Source organism: Oryctolagus cuniculus, chromosome 9 (genome assembly GCF_964237555.1).
Source record: "Oryctolagus cuniculus chromosome 9, mOryCun1.1, whole genome shotgun sequence".
Taxonomy (NCBI): domain Eukaryota; kingdom Metazoa; phylum Chordata; class Mammalia; order Lagomorpha; family Leporidae; genus Oryctolagus; species Oryctolagus cuniculus.
In genome coordinates, this window is record NC_091440.1 from 645,426 (window position 1) to 660,693 (window position 15,268).

Consider the following 15,268-nt stretch of genomic DNA (forward strand, 5'->3'; position numbering starts at 1 on the left):
CCCTTAGACCCAGACAGACTGGAGTCTACCCGCTGGCAGAGGAAGGCCAGGGCGCACCCTCAACTTTGGACCCTGACTCACTCTTACTGCCCGACACGTTGGTTCCCAAGGCTGGACACACAGCTGCAGGAACGCGGGCAAAGCCATCCAGCCCCCCTGCGGTGGGGGCGGGGCGGTCAGGCCCACCGGGTCCTGGCAAATTTCCGGAGCAACAGTGAGGTCCTCGGGCCAAGGAGAGACTCAGGCCGGGGCAGCTGGGGGCCACCCGAGGCAGGCGCGGGGCCGCGGCTCCTCATCGGTGGTTCGTTCTCTGGCCTGAGATGCGGGGGCCAGCGAAAACAAGAGCCCCTCATTTGCTGCATAAAAACTTAAAAGCAGGCGTCAGATGGCAGGTGTCAAGGCGCGAGGGTCGGAGGGGCGCGAGGAGCCAGACCTCCCCAGCTTCCCGGCGCCGGCCCCCCCGGGGCGCAGCAGCAGGTGCAGCCGGGACTGCGAGCCCGGCTCCCCGCGCCCCGCCTCTCCTCCAGCCCTCCCCGCTCCGCGTCCCCTGCCCCTCCAGAGGTCCCCTCCCCCTGCTCCCTATTGGCCCCACCCCCGCCCCGCCCCGCCCCTGTCGGGTCCCTCCCGCTCCGGCGTTCCCCGCCCCTTCCCAAGTCACCCACCCCCACACCCGGCTCTCCACCCGGCGCCAGCCCCGCCCCCGTCCCGCTCCACCGGAAGGACGCGTCCCTGGCTCCGTGCGCGGACTTGGGACCCGCTGTCCCGGCTCCGCGGTCCTTGCGGCTCCGGGCGGGGCCCTGGCCCCCCTCCCGATGGAGCCGACCGAGTGCTTGCAGGACGCGCGCGCCCGGGTGCCCAGGTGGGTAGGGGGTGTCCAGGGTCCCAGGTGGGTGGCGATGGTAGGGGCGCGGGGGTCCGGACGCTCCCGCCAGCGTAGGGTCCCCAGCTCGGCCCCTCCTGCGTGCGGGGCCCTTCGCGGGCCCGCGTCCTCCCCACGACGCGCGCGGAACGCAGGTGCACGCAGAGCGCGGTGCGCGTGCTAAGTTGACCCGCAGCCGCCCCTGCCCCTTGCCGCGCAGGATTGACCCGTACGGATTCGAGAGGCCGGAGGACTTCGACTACGCCGCCTACGAGGAGTTCTTCTCCTCCTACCTCGTGGTTCTCACCAGGAGGGCGGCCAAGTGGTCCCGGCTGCTCCGGCGCAGCCGCGGCGTCCGCAGGAGCGGCACAGGTGGGCGCAGCTCCCCGGCCACGCGCAGCGCTGGGCGGGCAAGAGGAGCCCGGGGCCCACCCTGCCGGCAGGAGGAGGCTCGAAGGCCAGGGTCGCCGCGGGTCCGAGGAAAGCAGCGTCTTCCTTGTCTGGACCGGATCGGGCCTGGGACAAAACCACCCTCGCAGGACCCACCTCGGCCTGCCGCCCCTCCTCTGTCCCCCTCACCCCTCTGGGTCGCGCCTGATCCGTGCCAGCCCTAAAGGGAAGCATGGGACCCCTCCCCTCTTGAGGGGGTCCACCAGCCGGCTGCTCCCAGGCGCCCGCCGTTCCCTGCCTGCCTTTCTCAGCGCTGTGCCAGCGGCACAGGTCCCCCTGGGTTCTCTTCTGCTTGGGATCAGCACCCTACCTGCTCCGGCCGCCAGACCCTCAGTACCTGGAGCAGTGCTCGGTGGAACAGGACTCCAGTGTTGGCCGAAGCAGTGGCTGCAGAGACAGGACGGGCTCGGGGGGCAGAGTGGGGTGTTGGGGCTCCCAGTGAGAGGGGCAGCCCGGACCAGATGTGGGGGAGCATAGGAGATGACATGGGGACCCCGCACCAGGGCCTGGGGCTGGAACTGTGTGGTCAGCCAGAAGCCAGCAGAGGGAGGTGGCGACTAAAGGACTTGAGGAGGTTAGTGGGGTGTCTAGAGTTGCGGTCCATGTGGGCCCTGGGAGGTTAGTGGGGGTCTAGAGTGGTGGTCCATGGAGGTCCTGGGAGGTTAGTGGGGGTCTAGAGTGGTGGTCCATGGAGGCCCTGGGAGGTTAGTGGGGGTCTAGAGTGGTGGTCCATGGAGGTCCTGGGAGGTTAGTGGGGGTCCAGAGTGGTGGTCCATGTGGGCCCTGGGAGGTTAGTGGGGGTCCAGAGTGGTGGTCCATGGAGGTCCTGGGAGGTTAGTGGGGGTCCAGAGTGGTGGTCCAAGACAGGTCCTGGGAAATGCTGCCTGGTTGGAAGGAAGGGTGGGGGAGGCGGCCCATCCTCTGCGCTGTCCATGGTGGACTGCAGGGCAGCAGAGGCAGGAGCTGGGCTGGCAGAGTGACAAGGAGGACCTGAGAGAGAGAGAGAGACCGTCCATCTGCTGGTTCACTCCCCAGATGGGAGCAAAGCCAGGAGCCAGGGAACCCCATCTGTCTCCCATGTGGGTGGCAGAGACCCGACCGAGTACTTGGGCTGTCACCTGCTGCCTTCCCGGACGCATTAGCCCAAAGCTGGAATGGAAGCGGAGAAACGGAGTATCTGGGAGGTGGGAAGCCAACGCGGCAAGTAGCGGCTCAACCTGCCGCTCCACGGCGCTGGCCCCGAGCGAGCCAGCTGCGCACACGGTCAGCACTGTACTCAGCTGCAGGATGTGCACACAGGTGCACCCAGGTCCTGCGGCGGGTGCAGAAGGCCGCCCGTCTTGCAGCCATGAGCGGGGCCATGTCTGGGGCAGCTCCAGGTCACTGAGAGCTGGGGTCAGCCCTGTGCACCAGCCTGCTGTCTTCACGTGACAGACGCACACAGCCACTGCTCCTCAGTTCCATCCTCTCGTTCTGTCCCGTCTCTTTTCTTTCTTTTTTTTCTTTTTAAAGATTATTTATTGGAGAGGCAGAGAGGTCTTCCATCTGCTGTTTCAGTCCCCAAATGACCACAACAGCCAGAGTTAGGCTGATCTGAAGCCAGGAGCTTCTTCCGGCTCTCCCACATGGGTGCAGGGGTCCAAGGACTTGGGCCATCTTCTACTGCTTTCCCAGGCCACAGCAGGGAGCTGGATTGGAAGTGGAGCAGCTGGGAGTCGAATTGGCATCCGTATGGGATGCCGGCGCTGCAGATGGAGGCTTTACCTACCACACCGTGGCGCAGGCCCCCATCTCTGCTTTTCTGGGGTGAGGGTGGGTCTCCGGTTTCCAGCCAGGGTGGTTGGGGCCGACTCCTCCCAGGTTCTCACCCCCGCCCGCAGGCCAAACTCAGCAGCTGGTTTTTGCTTTACCTGAGCATGTGGCTTGTCGGCTCCTTCCCAGAGTGTAAGCTGGGTTTTATTGAAGCTGCAGCATGTTCGTTTGCCCTTGGATGTGGGGGTGAGTCCGGCTGTCATTTTGGTACGGTGACCCGGTCCTGGGCGCATGCGTGACTCAGCATCTGGGGTGTGGCCCTGGGGTCCTCAATGCTGGGGGCAGAGCTGCTGGGAGGGGCCTGCAGGACCAGCCCCTTAGCCCCCTAAGGGTGTTTGGGGTCTCACTGGCTTTTCCCCTGCTTTGAGGGGGAGGGTTTTCCGGTGTCCTTTCTGTCTTAATGCCCCCTAGTGACAGAATGGGGTCCAGGCTTGGCGTTTGGTGTCTTGGGAGACAGCTTCCTAAGGTGGTGTTTTCTGCTTCTTCTTGGGCCCCGTGAACCCTAAATTCTCTCTTCTATAGCAAGTGTGGCTTCTCTCATGTCTCCTCTGTTCCTTAGAAATCAAACTAAACCATGCAAACGGGAATTGCATCGCAGACACATATTCTCACAGACAGACACTGAAAGCCCAGCACCCATGTTGTGGGCAGCAAGTGAAGCCTGCTATGCCGGCTCGAGTCCCGGCTGCTCCGCTTCCAACCCAGCTCCCTGCTGATGCGCCTGCGAAGGCAGCAGAGGATGGCCAGTACCCAGGTACCCAGGATAGCCCCTGGGCTCCGTGTGGGAGCCCTGGGTGGAGTTCCAGGCTCCTGGCCTTGGCCCTGGAGTGACCCAGCAGACGGGAGTGCTCCATTGCCCTGCGCTTGCTCTTTCCCTGTCTCTCCAGTAAATAAACCAAGTAAGTTTGTAGGAGTGTCCCTGGGGCGGCCCCGAGGCAGGGGCTCAGGGTTGTAGGTGTCGGAGCTGGTGCCTGCGATCGCCGGACCGGCACTGCTGACCAGGGTGCACTGTGATGTCCAGTTTAGGCCGGCGTCATGCATGTTCACGCCCTGGTTTTTGTGTGAGCTTAGTTTTCATTTCTCTTGGGCAGACGCTGTGGAGGGGGTTCTGGGCCGGGTGCTGGTGTGTGTTCGGCAAGAAGGGAGTTGCACGTCGTGTTCCGAGGCCCGGGCGCCTTGGCTCTGTGTGAGGCTGTCTTCCTCCTGGCCCCTCCCTGCTGCGCACACACCTTTCCCTGCCACGGTGTCAGAGCGGCTGATCTGGGTGTGGTCTGTGTCGGGGTTCTTTATTACTCCCCCTTATTCCTGCCTGAGGGCTGCCCGTCGCCACGTTTCCTTTAGCACTGTGGCTTCATGACACGCCTTGACATCAGGCGGAGCCACTGCTGTGGCCTCTCTTCTAGTGGATTTGGTCCTTTCTGGTTTCTAGGTGAAGCTGGGGCCCTGTGGCCACGGCAGGGCGTCGTAGTCAGTTCGGGAAGAGCCGAGTCTTGGGGGGAGCCTGCCACTGAGAACCTGCCGTCTCCTCTGACTTCTTGTGCAGAGTTCAGCGCTCGGGTTCTGCAGATGTTGTTAGATTGATTTGTCCTTTGAGTTCTTGGTGGTGTTGTAAATGATGCTGTTTTGTTGATTGTTAAGGATTCATTTGACAGGCAGGGCAGAGCAGAGAGGAACCTTCCGTCCACTGGTTCACGCCCCAGATGCCTGCAGCAGCCAGTGTGAGCCAGCACCTGTTGTCTCATCCGTGTCTCCCCTGGAGGCAGGAACCCGAGAACGTGGGCCATCGTCAGCCTTCCTAAGGCCAGCAGCGTGAAGTGGGGCAGAGGCAGAGCTGGCCCGATGCAGGGTGGGCATTCCAGGCAGCGGCTAGCCTGCTGCCCCACAGTGCCCGCCCTGGAACCGTCTCGGAGTCTTTGGCTTCCAGTTACTCGTTAGTTTGCAGAAATGCCAGTGACTGCGGCCGGTCCTTTCTTTCTATCACTGTCCTGAGATCGGACCACCCCTGCCTTGTTGTTCTGGGTGGGCTGGGCACTGACTGTGCTAGGTTCTTCGTGCGCCAAGTGCTGTCTGACTGTGCTGGGTCCTGAGTGAGCTGGGCGCTGTCTGACTGTGCTGGGTCCTGGGTGGGCTGGGTGCTCTCTGACTGTGCTAGGTTCTGGGTGAGCTGGGTGCTCTCTGACTGTGCTGGGTCTTGGGTGGGCCGGGTACTGTCCGACTGTGCTGGGTTCTGGGTGGGCGAGGTGCTGTCTGACTGTGCTGGGTCCTGGGTGGGCCAGGTGCTATCTGATTGTTCTAGGTCCTGGGTGGGCCGGGCGCTGTCTGACTGTACTGGGTCCTGGGTGGGCCAGGTGCTGTCTGACTGTGCTGGATCCTGTGTGGGCCAGACGCTGTCTGACTGTGCTGGGTCCTAGGTGGGCCAGGTGCTGTCTGGCTGTGCTGGGTCCTGGGTGGGCCGGGTGCTGTCTGGCTGTTCTAGGTCCTGGGTGCTGTCTGACTGTGCTGGGTCCTGGGTGGGCCAGGTGCTGTCTGACTGTGCTGGGTCCTGGGTGGGCCAGGTGCTGTCTGGCTGTTCTAGGTCCTGGGTGCTGTCTGACTGTGCTGGGTCTTGGGTGGGCTGGGTGCTGTCTGACTGTGCTGGGTCCTGGGTGGGCCAGGCGCTCTCTGGCTGTGCTGGGTCCTGGGTAGGCCTGGTGCTGTCTGGCTGTTCTAGGTCCTGGGTGGGCCGGGTGCTGTCTGACTGTGCTGGGTCCTGGGCAGGAAGGCAGGGTTTGTGGAGCGCATGCATCAGTTTGGGTAGCGATGGACGAGGTTCTGATCTGATGTGTGCGTGAGGAGTGGCAGCCAGGGGTCTGGGAGTGAGGGGTGGGATCTTTCTCTGTGTGCCTGGGTGTGTGTACACGTGTGCGCATGTGCACATACATGTGCATGTGTGCATGCATGTGTGTGCGTGTGGAGTGGCAGCCAGGGGTCTGGGAGTGAGGGGCTGCTACAGCTGCCGCCCGCGTCTGCCGTGTCTTGCAGTGAAGCGCTATGTCAGGAAGGGGGTCCCGCTGCAGCACCGCGCCCACGTCTGGATGGCCGTGAGCGGAGCCCAGGCCCAGATGGACCGGAACCCTGGCTACTACCAGCGCCTTGTCCAGGGAGGCGGCAACCCCGGCCTGCAGGAGGCCATCCGGACAGGTGGGAGCGTGCGCTGGCCCGGGCGTGGGGTGCCGAGAGTCCCGGGCTGGGGGGAGACTGGTGGTAGGCGCGGGAGAATCCCGGGGGAACGCGGTCTCTGGGCAGCCAGGAGCGAACCTGGTGGTGAGCACACTGATTTCTCAAGGCGGCCCCTGAACAGCGGCCCCCGGAGACCGAGGGGAAGCGGGACACGCACCCCACCCGCAGCCAGCACCCCTGCTGCCGTGTCCTAGTGTCCCCGCCCCGCCCGGCCCGGCTGCTTTCTCCTGGGCGTGGGCACTGCGAGGAGCAAACACCACGACAGTTTCACCTGAACTCGTAGCTTTTTTGGCAAATAATCTGCTTTTCTGATTTTCATGGTCTTGGGGAAATTTAAATTAAATACAAAATGTGGGATTTTTGAAAGCCCTACTGCTTTAGAGAACTGAGAGGTTGAGGAAGCGGCTGCCCCAGCGCGGGCCGTGGTCGGGGACAGCGGACGGCCCCGGGAGGCCGAGGCCCGAGGAGGCCCCTAGTGTGTTCTGGACACGTGCTTTCTGACGATTTCGTCTTCCTGCGGGACGCTGCTGCAGCCCGTGACCCTGACTGCCCTGGGGGGCTGCAGGTGTGGGCCTCCCTCCTCCCCAGGCAGAGGCCAAAGCCTCGGGGACTGCTGGGTAACAGGCGTGCGCGTCCTCCTGACGGACGCCGGTGTCGGGCATGTTGAGAATTCCAGAACAGGCTGCCTGGCAGAGACGGGCGGGGCCCCGCGAGCTGGAGGCCGGGCTTACTGCCCTGCCGACCCTGGCCCTGGGGGGCAGTGGCCAGTGAGGAGGGGGCGGGGAGCCGGGTCAGCAGCCGCCTGGGCCCGCAGGAGCCCTGGTCCCGAGCAGAAGGCTGGCTGGGAGCCAGCACCCAGGCCGGCCCCGTCCTCCCTGGTCATCTGCGGTGTACCCAGGGCAGCGGCCGGGCCTTTCTCGGGGACTCAAGGGCAGCAGGGTGGGGACCACGGCTGAGACCCCGGGATGGGGCCTGGAGAGGGTCCTGAGTGCCCTTTGCTGTGATTCCTGAGCAGATCTGAACCGGACCTTCCCGGACAACGTGAGGTTCCGGAAGAGCGCGGAGCCCTGCCTGCAGCAGGCCCTGTACAACGTGCTGCTGGCGTACGGGCGCCACAACCAGGGTGTGGGCTACTGCCAGGTGAGTGTCAGCCCGGGCCGTATACTCCCTGCCACCAGGCCTCGCCAGGGCAGCAGCGGGTGTAGACGGGTGAGGGTGGGAGTCTGGAGGAGGGGGGTGACGGGACACAGAGCAGACACGCCCCGCTGTGGACTGCCCGTGTGCTGTGGGGACGGTGTGTCCTGGAGGCCACGCCCACTGTTTCAGTGCCGTGTGCATCAGCAGGGCTGGCCGTGTGCAGCGTTCCTACCTGCAGGCCAGCAGAGCCAGGGCCCGGGTCAGGTCCCTTCGCTGAGCTTGCCCTGGGCTGGGTGGGTGGCCCGTGCCTGGCCTCGCCCGGCACGGCACACAGCAGGAGCCCGAGCTGGCTGTCCCTGGCTGTCACCGGGAGCAGAGGGGGCCTCCCCTGCGCTGGGCATCATGAGCTCCTGGAGGCCGGGGCCCGGGTACCGTGAGCAGCAGCGCTGGGAGCTTCCGGAGGGGAGGAGGAGCGGGTTTAGCAGTAGCCTAGGGGCAGGCACCAAGGCGCTGGAGTGCCTGGCTCCTGTCCAGCGCCCGCTCACCTACGCCTGGGAGGCGGCAGTGACGGCTCAAGTGCTGGGGTTGCTGCCACCCCCGTGGGTGACCCAGAGGGAGCGCCAGGCTCCCGACTTTGGCCTGGCCCAGCCCTGGCTGTTGCAGGCATTAGATGGGAGTGGTCGGCCGGCGCCGCGGCTCACTAGGCTAATCCTCCGCCTTGCGGCGCCGGCACACCGGGTTCTAGTCCCGGTTGGGGCGCCGGATTCTGTCCCGGTTGCCCCTCTTCCAGGCCAGCTCTCTGCTGTGGCCAGGGAGTGCAGTGGAGGATGGCCCAGGTGCTTGGGCTCTGCACCCCATGGGAGACCAGGAGAAGCACCTGGCTCCTGGCTCCTGGCTCCTGCCATCGGATCAGCGCGGTGCGCCGGCCATTGGAGGGTGAACCAACGGCAAAGGAAGACCTTTCTCTCTGTCTCTCTCTCTCACTGTCCACTCTGCCTGTCAAAAAAAAAAAAAAAAAAAAAAAAAGATGGGAGTGGTCTCTCTCCTCTCTCTGTTGCCCTGCCTTTCAAATAAATACATCATTTCCTATAAGGACCATTTGCAATAACACCAGCAAATCAAAGCACAAAAGGGCATAAATCTAACAGAGTGCAGGATCGAAAGGTCCAGGCGCTTCTCGCAGTTTCTGGCAACTCCCACCCTCGGCCCCCTGTGCACTGGGAGCCCCCACCCAGTCTCCAGCACGAGTCGCGCTCCCGCGGTTCTGTCCAGGCGTGGGTTCTGTGGTGGCCCTGCGGTAGGCAGTCGGACTGAGCTTTCTAGAAGGCGGTGGTGAGCCTTGATTTCAGTGCCCCCCCAGGGGGCGGGGCCTCCCTGAGCCACGCCTCGCTCTCTGGATTCGCACTGGAACACAGCCTTTCCCGTCTCCCGGGTTCCGCGGGGAAGAGCAGAGGAGGGCCCCAGCGGCGAGCGGCCCCGCGACTCTGCGTTCGCGCCTCCCATTTTTCCAATTTCAGGGGATGAACTTTATCGCAGGCTATTTGATCCTTATCACGAAGAACGAGGAAGAATCTTTCTGGCTATTGGACGCGCTTGTTGGAAGAATACTGCCCGGTACGTGTGCCCGCCATGTGCCCACCTTGTACCCGCCGTGTGCCCGCCATGCTTCGGCTGTGGCTGTTGCTGCCAAGTGCAGGGCTGTCTGGGAGCTGAGTGCAAGTTCTCACCGTCGGCTTAGCGGAGAGGCGGTCCTAACCGGTGGGCGCCGACTCAGGCTTGGTGTCGGCTGTGGTCGTGTTTGCCCCGGGTCTGTGTGCTGAGGCCTGTCCGTGGGTGACGGGGCTCAACGTGGGCCCTGCACTCAGAGGCACTGAGGTCCTGGGGGCCCCATACTCCCGCTGGAGCAAGTTGTCCTCCTCGCTCCCCGGGAGGCTGCACCTGGGCTGCGGGGCTGGAAGCCCCCAGCACGGAGCTGGCTCACCTCGGCTCGGGCCCTGAGACCCCCTCCAAGGCTGCACCTGGGCTGAGGGCTGGAAGCCCCCAGCACGGAGCTGGCTCACCTCGGCTCAGGCCCTGAGACCCCCTCCAAGGCTGCACCTGGGCTGCGGGGCTGGAAGCCCCCAGCACGGAGCTGGCTCACCTCGGCTCGGGCCCTGAGACCCCCTCCAAGGCTGCACCTGGGCTGAGGGCTGGAAGCCCCCAGCACGGAGCTGGCTCGCCTCGGCTCGGGCCCTGAGACCCCCTCCAAGGCTGCACCTGGGCTGAGGGCTGGAAGCCCCCAGCATGGAGCTGGCTCGCCTCGGCTCGGGCCCTGAGACCCCCCTCCCCAGAGGCTGCACCTGGGCTGCGGGGCTGGAAGCCCCCAGCATGGAGCTGGCTCGCCTCGGCTCGGGCCCTGAGACCCCCCTCCCCGGAGGCTGCACCTGGGCTGAGGGCTGAAAGCCCCCAGCACGGAGTTGGCTCGCCTCGGCTCGGGCGTTTCACGGCTGCACTGAAAACGGCCCTTCAGCCCTGTGGTCCCCTGTGGGCTCTGCTCCGTGGAGGCGTTGGGACCTCCCTGACGTTCGTGTGGACTCAACTCTGGGAGCCAGTGTGACCTCACACGTGTGCGTGTGTGGGACTGCGGGGGCAGGCGGGGACACAGGTGTGTGTGTGCATGTGTGAGAGGTCAGGTGACCTCACGTGTGTGTGTGTGCATGTGTGAGGGGAGGCGATCTCATGTGTGTGTGTGTGTGTGTGCATGTGTGAGGGGTCAGGTGAGGTCACAGGTGTGTGTGTGTGAGAGAGGTCAGGTGGGGGTCACAGGTGTGTGTGTGCGTGAGAGGTCAGGTAGTGTCATAGGTGTGTGTGTGTGTGCGTGTATGAGAGGTCGGGGGCCTCACATGTGTGTGTGAGAGATCAGGCGACTTCACATGTGTGTGCATGTGTGAGGGGTCAAGTGGGGTCTCACGTGTGTGTGCATGTGTGACTGAGGGGTCAGCTGGCCTCACATGTCTGTGTGCGTGTGTGAGGGGTCAGGTGGGGCCACAGGGGTGTGTGTGTGTCTGTGTGTGTGTATGAGAGGTCAGGTGGGGTCACACATATTTGTGCGTGTATGACTTAAGGGTCAGGGGGTCACAGGTGTGTGTGTGTGTGTGTGTGTGTGTGTGTGTGAGGGGTCAGGTGGGTCACAGGTGTGTGTGTGCGTGTGAGGGGTCAGCTGGGCTCACGTGTGTGTGTGCGTGTGCGTGTGTGAGAGAGGCAGGTCTTGGATCGAAAGCCGCGTTACAGAAGGCCCTGTGGACTCGGCCGGGGCCGGGGCCAGGGCGGGCTCAGCCAGGTCCTGCTCTCAGGCAGGTGTCGTGGGGTCTGCCGGCTGAGCTGCATGATGGGAGCGGTGTGCCAAGCGCCAGCCGTGTTGATTTGGCACGGAGGGTGACAGGGCCGGGGTGGTGCACACCCCTGGGTGCTGGCCGCCCCTGCCCGGCTCCTCAGCTCTCACCGACGCCCTGCCTGCCCAGGCCCATGTCAGTGCCGCGGTTACCCTGCCCTTAACTACACAAGGCACGTGCGGAGCTGGTCTCGCTGCAGAAGCGCAGTGGCCACAGCGCTGAGGACAGAAGAGGTGGCTCCTGACACACCTGTCTCTCTGTCACGCGGGTGTTTTGGGAAAACACAACCTAACAGAGCTGCCCTGTGGCACACAGATTTCCACGCCTCCCCAAGCCTTGGAGCAGACAGCTCCTCTGTTTCCAGCAAGTCCTGCAGGAGAGAGGAGAGACAGCTGCTGACCAACTCCGGGTGCGCGGACACCCGGCGCACGCAGGCTGAGCCAGGGTGACCGAACCGACAGGCTGGCTGCCGAGTCTGTCCACACAGTCACCCCTGGAATGCAGCGATGGCTCCATCCCGGGAGAAGTCCAGGCAGAGCAAAGCCAGGCAGCCAGGGTGCCACGGTGCTCACAGGGCAGCATTGGGGCAGACGGGCGAGAGCCGGTGGCAGAATCGAGGTCGCTGCTCCGAGCCCCGCCCGTGGGTCAGAGACTCCAACGTGAGAGGGCGAAACTTCAAATCCCTGAGAACAAGGCAGGCGGCCCAGGACCGAACACCCCTCAGAGGTATGAAAATACGATTACGTAAGAATCGACAATGACGTTGGAGAGACAGGCTGCTGGCCTGGAGTTACAAAGATCGGCGGTGCTCCAGGGCGGGAGTGCGGGCCCAGCGCCCAGGCGGTTCCCTGAGGCAGTCGCGGCCCTGAGCCCTCCCCTGTGGCCGGCCACCCTGGATCCCCAGTGTGGGTGGCCTAGGGACTGGGCTGGGATCGCCTGTCGCCCGTGGCCCCAGCCTGCACACGGCCAGCAGGGTTTGCAGGCCCAAAGATGCCAAGGCCACAGCCCCTCCGTCTCCAGTGCGGTCACAGGCGGCTCGCGACGGTGGGGACCCGGGGGTGGGCAGCCTGTGCGGGTGTGTGCTGGGCACCTGGGCGCTCACCAGCCGGCCCGTGTGAGTGCATGAGCGGGAACACGTGTGTCCGGTACAAAAGGAAGCTAGGAGGTGCCGACACCAAGGGCTGGGGTGGGACGGAATGGGGCACCTGGATCCCTGATGAGGGGTGTGTGAGGGACTGGCAAAGGTGCCGGTGTCCCCAGGGGGGCAAGGACAGGCCAGGGCCACTTTCTGGAGGCATCAGGCAGCCTGTGAGTGGCCCTGACCGGGAGCTGGAGGCACCTCTGTGCGTGGCCAGCCGGGGGCTGTCCTTGCTGTCCAGGAGGCGTGGCAGGAGCTGCCCGGCTTAAGGTAATCCCGGCACCGGCTCAGCTGTGGTGCCCCGGGCGGGAGGTAAGCGCCTCTATTTCTGGAAGCTGCTCTGACCTGGCCAAGGTCACGCTGGGCCTTGGCCGGGATTCCTGGCGCTGGCCTCCTCTCCGGCGCCACGTGGGGTCTGGGGGTCAATGCTGACCGCCCCTCGCCTCCCTGGCTGGGTGGAGGAGGAAAGGGGAGGATTGTTCAGCGCTTGCTCCTTTGTGGCTGAGGTGGCTTTTGTGGCTCTCAGTGGCCCCTGGCCGGACGTGAGCTTCCTCAGCCACCCCTTGCCTGAGGCTGTGCCGTGGCCCGGTCTGTGGGTTCACGGCGAGGTCAGGGGTGTGGACCACTTGCCGGGTCTCCTCTGGCACAGACCACATGTGGACATTCACCGCGTCGCAGTAACAAGCTGGAGAGGCAGAGGCCCGTGCCCAGGGAGATGGACACACACGTGTCCGTCAGTCTGAGCGTGCATCTGTTTCTAGAGCCACTCATCTCTGGACTTCCTCGTCTTCCCCAGCGGAAACTGCCCCCACTAGACAGTGTGGGGCCCACGGCAGCCGCCAGCCATTTCTGACTCGGGCCCCCATGCCGGTGCTTCCTGCGTCTGCCACCTCACGGGTGCTGGCAGGTATCAGAACCCCTCCAGGGGACCACTCTGGCCTGCTGTCCATCCCCGGCGGGCACCTCCAGCTGTTGTGGCAACACTGCCGTGAGCATGGGTGCTTGCTTGTATTTATTTATTTTTCACTTAGAGAGCAAGCGAGCACACTTCTATGTGCTGGTTCACTCCCCACATCCCTGCAACAGCCACGGCTGAGCCAAGCCAAAGCCAGGAGCTTGGAACCCCATACAGGTCTCCCAAGTGGGTGGCAGGAACCCAAGTACCCAACCCATCACCCGCAGCCTCCCAGGACACACACGCAGGGAGCCAGGTGGGCAGTAAGGAAGCCAGGACTTAGCCCAGACCCTCCGACACAGGGTGCAGGGGTCTAAGCGATGACCACCACACCACACGTCTGGCCAAGGTCTGTTTCTGCCTGCAGACTTGTTTGTGACCTAGGTTTCTGTTTTAAGGTGTGTTGTTTTTTTTTTTTTTTTTTTTTTTTTTTTTGAGAGGTGGAGTTACAGAGAGGGAGACAGAAAAACAGAAAAGTCTTCCACCTGTTGTTCACTCCCCAAATGGCTGCAAGGGCTGGAGCTGGGCTGATGCGAAGCCAGGAGCCAGGACCTGGGTCTCCCACGTGGATGCAGGGGCCAAGGACCTGAGCCATCCTCCACTGCTTTCCCAGGCCACAGCAGAGAGCTGGGTTGGAAGTGGAGCAGCTGGGACTCAAACCAGCATCCGTATGGGATTCCAGTGCTGCAGGTGGAGACGTACTACACCATAGCGCCAGAACCCCTCCTTCTAATTCTTTAAGATTTATTTGAAAGGCAAAGTGACAGAGTCACAGAGACATCTTCCATCTGCTGGTTCATCTCCAAATGGTCCAGCAGCCAGGTCTGGGCCAGGCTGAAGCCAAGAACTCCATCCTGGTCTCCCACTTGGGTGGCAGGGGCCCAAGTGCCTGGATCATCCTCCACCGCCTTCCCGGGTGTATCAGCAGGGAGCCGGATGGGACTGGAACCCGGGCTCGCCTGCAGGTTACAACCACCCTGACCCCCGGCCGTCCCCCCTTGAGTCCTCCTCGGGGGACGGGCAGCCTGACTCCGGCTCCTTTCCCACTCCTGTGCAGATTACTATAGCCCTGAGATGCTGGGCCTCAAGACTGACCAGCAGGTGCTCGCAGAGCTGGTCAGGATGAAGCTGCCGGCCGTGGCGGCCCTCATGGACGGGCACGGCGTGATGTGGACGCTGCTCGTGTCCCGCTGGTTCATCTGCCTGTTTGTGGACATCCTGCCCGTGGAGGTGAGTGGCCGCCGTGGCCTGTCTGGGTGCGTCCCCCGCAGACCGTGCTGTGGACCTGGGACTGCCTGTCGGTGGACATCCTGCCCGTGGAGGTGAGTGGCCGCCGTGGCCTGACCGGGTGCGTCCCCTGCAGACCGTGCTGCGGATCTGGGACTGCCTGTTTAACGAGGGCTCCAAGATCATCTTCCGTGTGGCCCTGACCTTGATCAAGCAGCACCAGGCTCTGATCCTGGAAGCCGCCAGTGCGCCAGACATCTGTGACAAGTTCAAGCAGATCACGCGGGGCCCTTTTGTGACCGAGTGCCATGCGTTCATGCAGGTGAGTCTGCGGTGTCCCAGCGGGCGGGGCTGTCCCAGGGCTCACGCGTGTCAGAGGCTGGTGGTCTGAGCGCCCGTGGGGGGCTGAGGGGCTGCTCACCTGACGTACCCAGTGTCAGAGCTACCTGGCCACGGGACGGTGGCGGCAGCCTGGGGCCTGGTCGAGCCCTGACGGACAGCTGGGGCCCGCGTGTGCCCCTTTCCAACAGCCCCGTCTCTCCCCAGAAGGTGTTTTCGGAGCCTGGGAGCCTGCCCATGACGACCATCACCAAGCTGCGTGAGACCTGCAGGGCCGCGCTGCTGGCCCAGGGCTGAGCCCACCCACAGGCGCTGGACTGAGCACCGCACTTGCTGTGGATTCTTACGGCGTGTAAACGGCCCCGCCCGTCACGCTTGTGAGGAAAGCCTGCTGTCATCAGACATTAGGGATGATGTACAATGAGGTGTTTGCTAATAAAGCATCTCAACGCCTGTGCCTTCGTGGTCACCCACTGGGAGTGACTGCAGTGCAACCACGGGGCAGGCTGGTGCCTGGTGCCAGTCCCCTGCTCCACTTCCGATCCAGCCTCCTGCTCACATGCCTCGGAAAGCAGTGGAAGGCGGCCCGGAGTTGGGCCCCTGCATCCACATGGGAGCCCCCGATGGAGTTCCTGGCTCCTGGCTTTGGTCTGGCCAGCCGGGCTGGGAGTACCCAGTGGATGGACGCTCGCTCTCTCCTCCTGTCCCTGTGCCTTTCAAATACGCGAACAGGGCACTGTCCTCTGGTGGGACTGGTGTCG

At 63.9% G+C, this 15,268-nt stretch overlaps 1 protein-coding gene across 3 annotated transcripts; it reads left to right on the plus strand.

Moving 5' to 3' along the window:
• Nucleotides 1-637: 637 nt before the first annotated feature.
• Nucleotides 638-14,965, plus strand: GRTP1 (growth hormone regulated TBC protein 1). 3 transcript variants are annotated; one of them, XM_051841702.2, is made up of 8 exons: nucleotides 638-859; nucleotides 1,080-1,231; nucleotides 6,143-6,301; nucleotides 7,356-7,480; nucleotides 8,995-9,091; nucleotides 13,999-14,171; nucleotides 14,305-14,490; nucleotides 14,715-14,965. In XM_051841702.2, the coding sequence occupies exons 1-8, from the start codon at nucleotides 813-815 to the stop codon at nucleotides 14,802-14,804; spliced, it is 1,029 nt and encodes a 342-aa protein (XP_051697662.1). In that variant the 5' UTR covers nucleotides 638-812; the 3' UTR covers nucleotides 14,805-14,965. The 3 variants fall into 3 exon arrangements, with proteins under 3 accessions (XP_051697662.1, XP_051697664.1, XP_051697663.1); XM_051841703.2 differs by having other exon boundaries at nucleotides 688-859; nucleotides 14,718-14,965; XM_051841704.2 differs by lacking the exon at nucleotides 1,080-1,231 and having other exon boundaries at nucleotides 649-859.
• Nucleotides 14,966-15,268: the final 303 nt, after the last annotated feature.

Excerpts from the sequence above, each read along its gene's own strand:
- GRTP1 (XM_051841702.2), top strand. The coding sequence starts at position 813 with ATGGAGCCGACCGAGTGCTTGCAGGACGCGCGCGCCCGGGTGCCCAG. Across the intron at positions 9,092-13,998 it reads TGTTGGAAGAATACTGCCCG|ATTACTATAGCCCTGAGATG; the intron begins GTACGTGTGCCC and ends ACTCCTGTGCAG. Across the intron at positions 14,172-14,304 it reads TGGACATCCTGCCCGTGGAG|ACCGTGCTGCGGATCTGGGA; the intron begins GTGAGTGGCCGC and ends CGTCCCCTGCAG.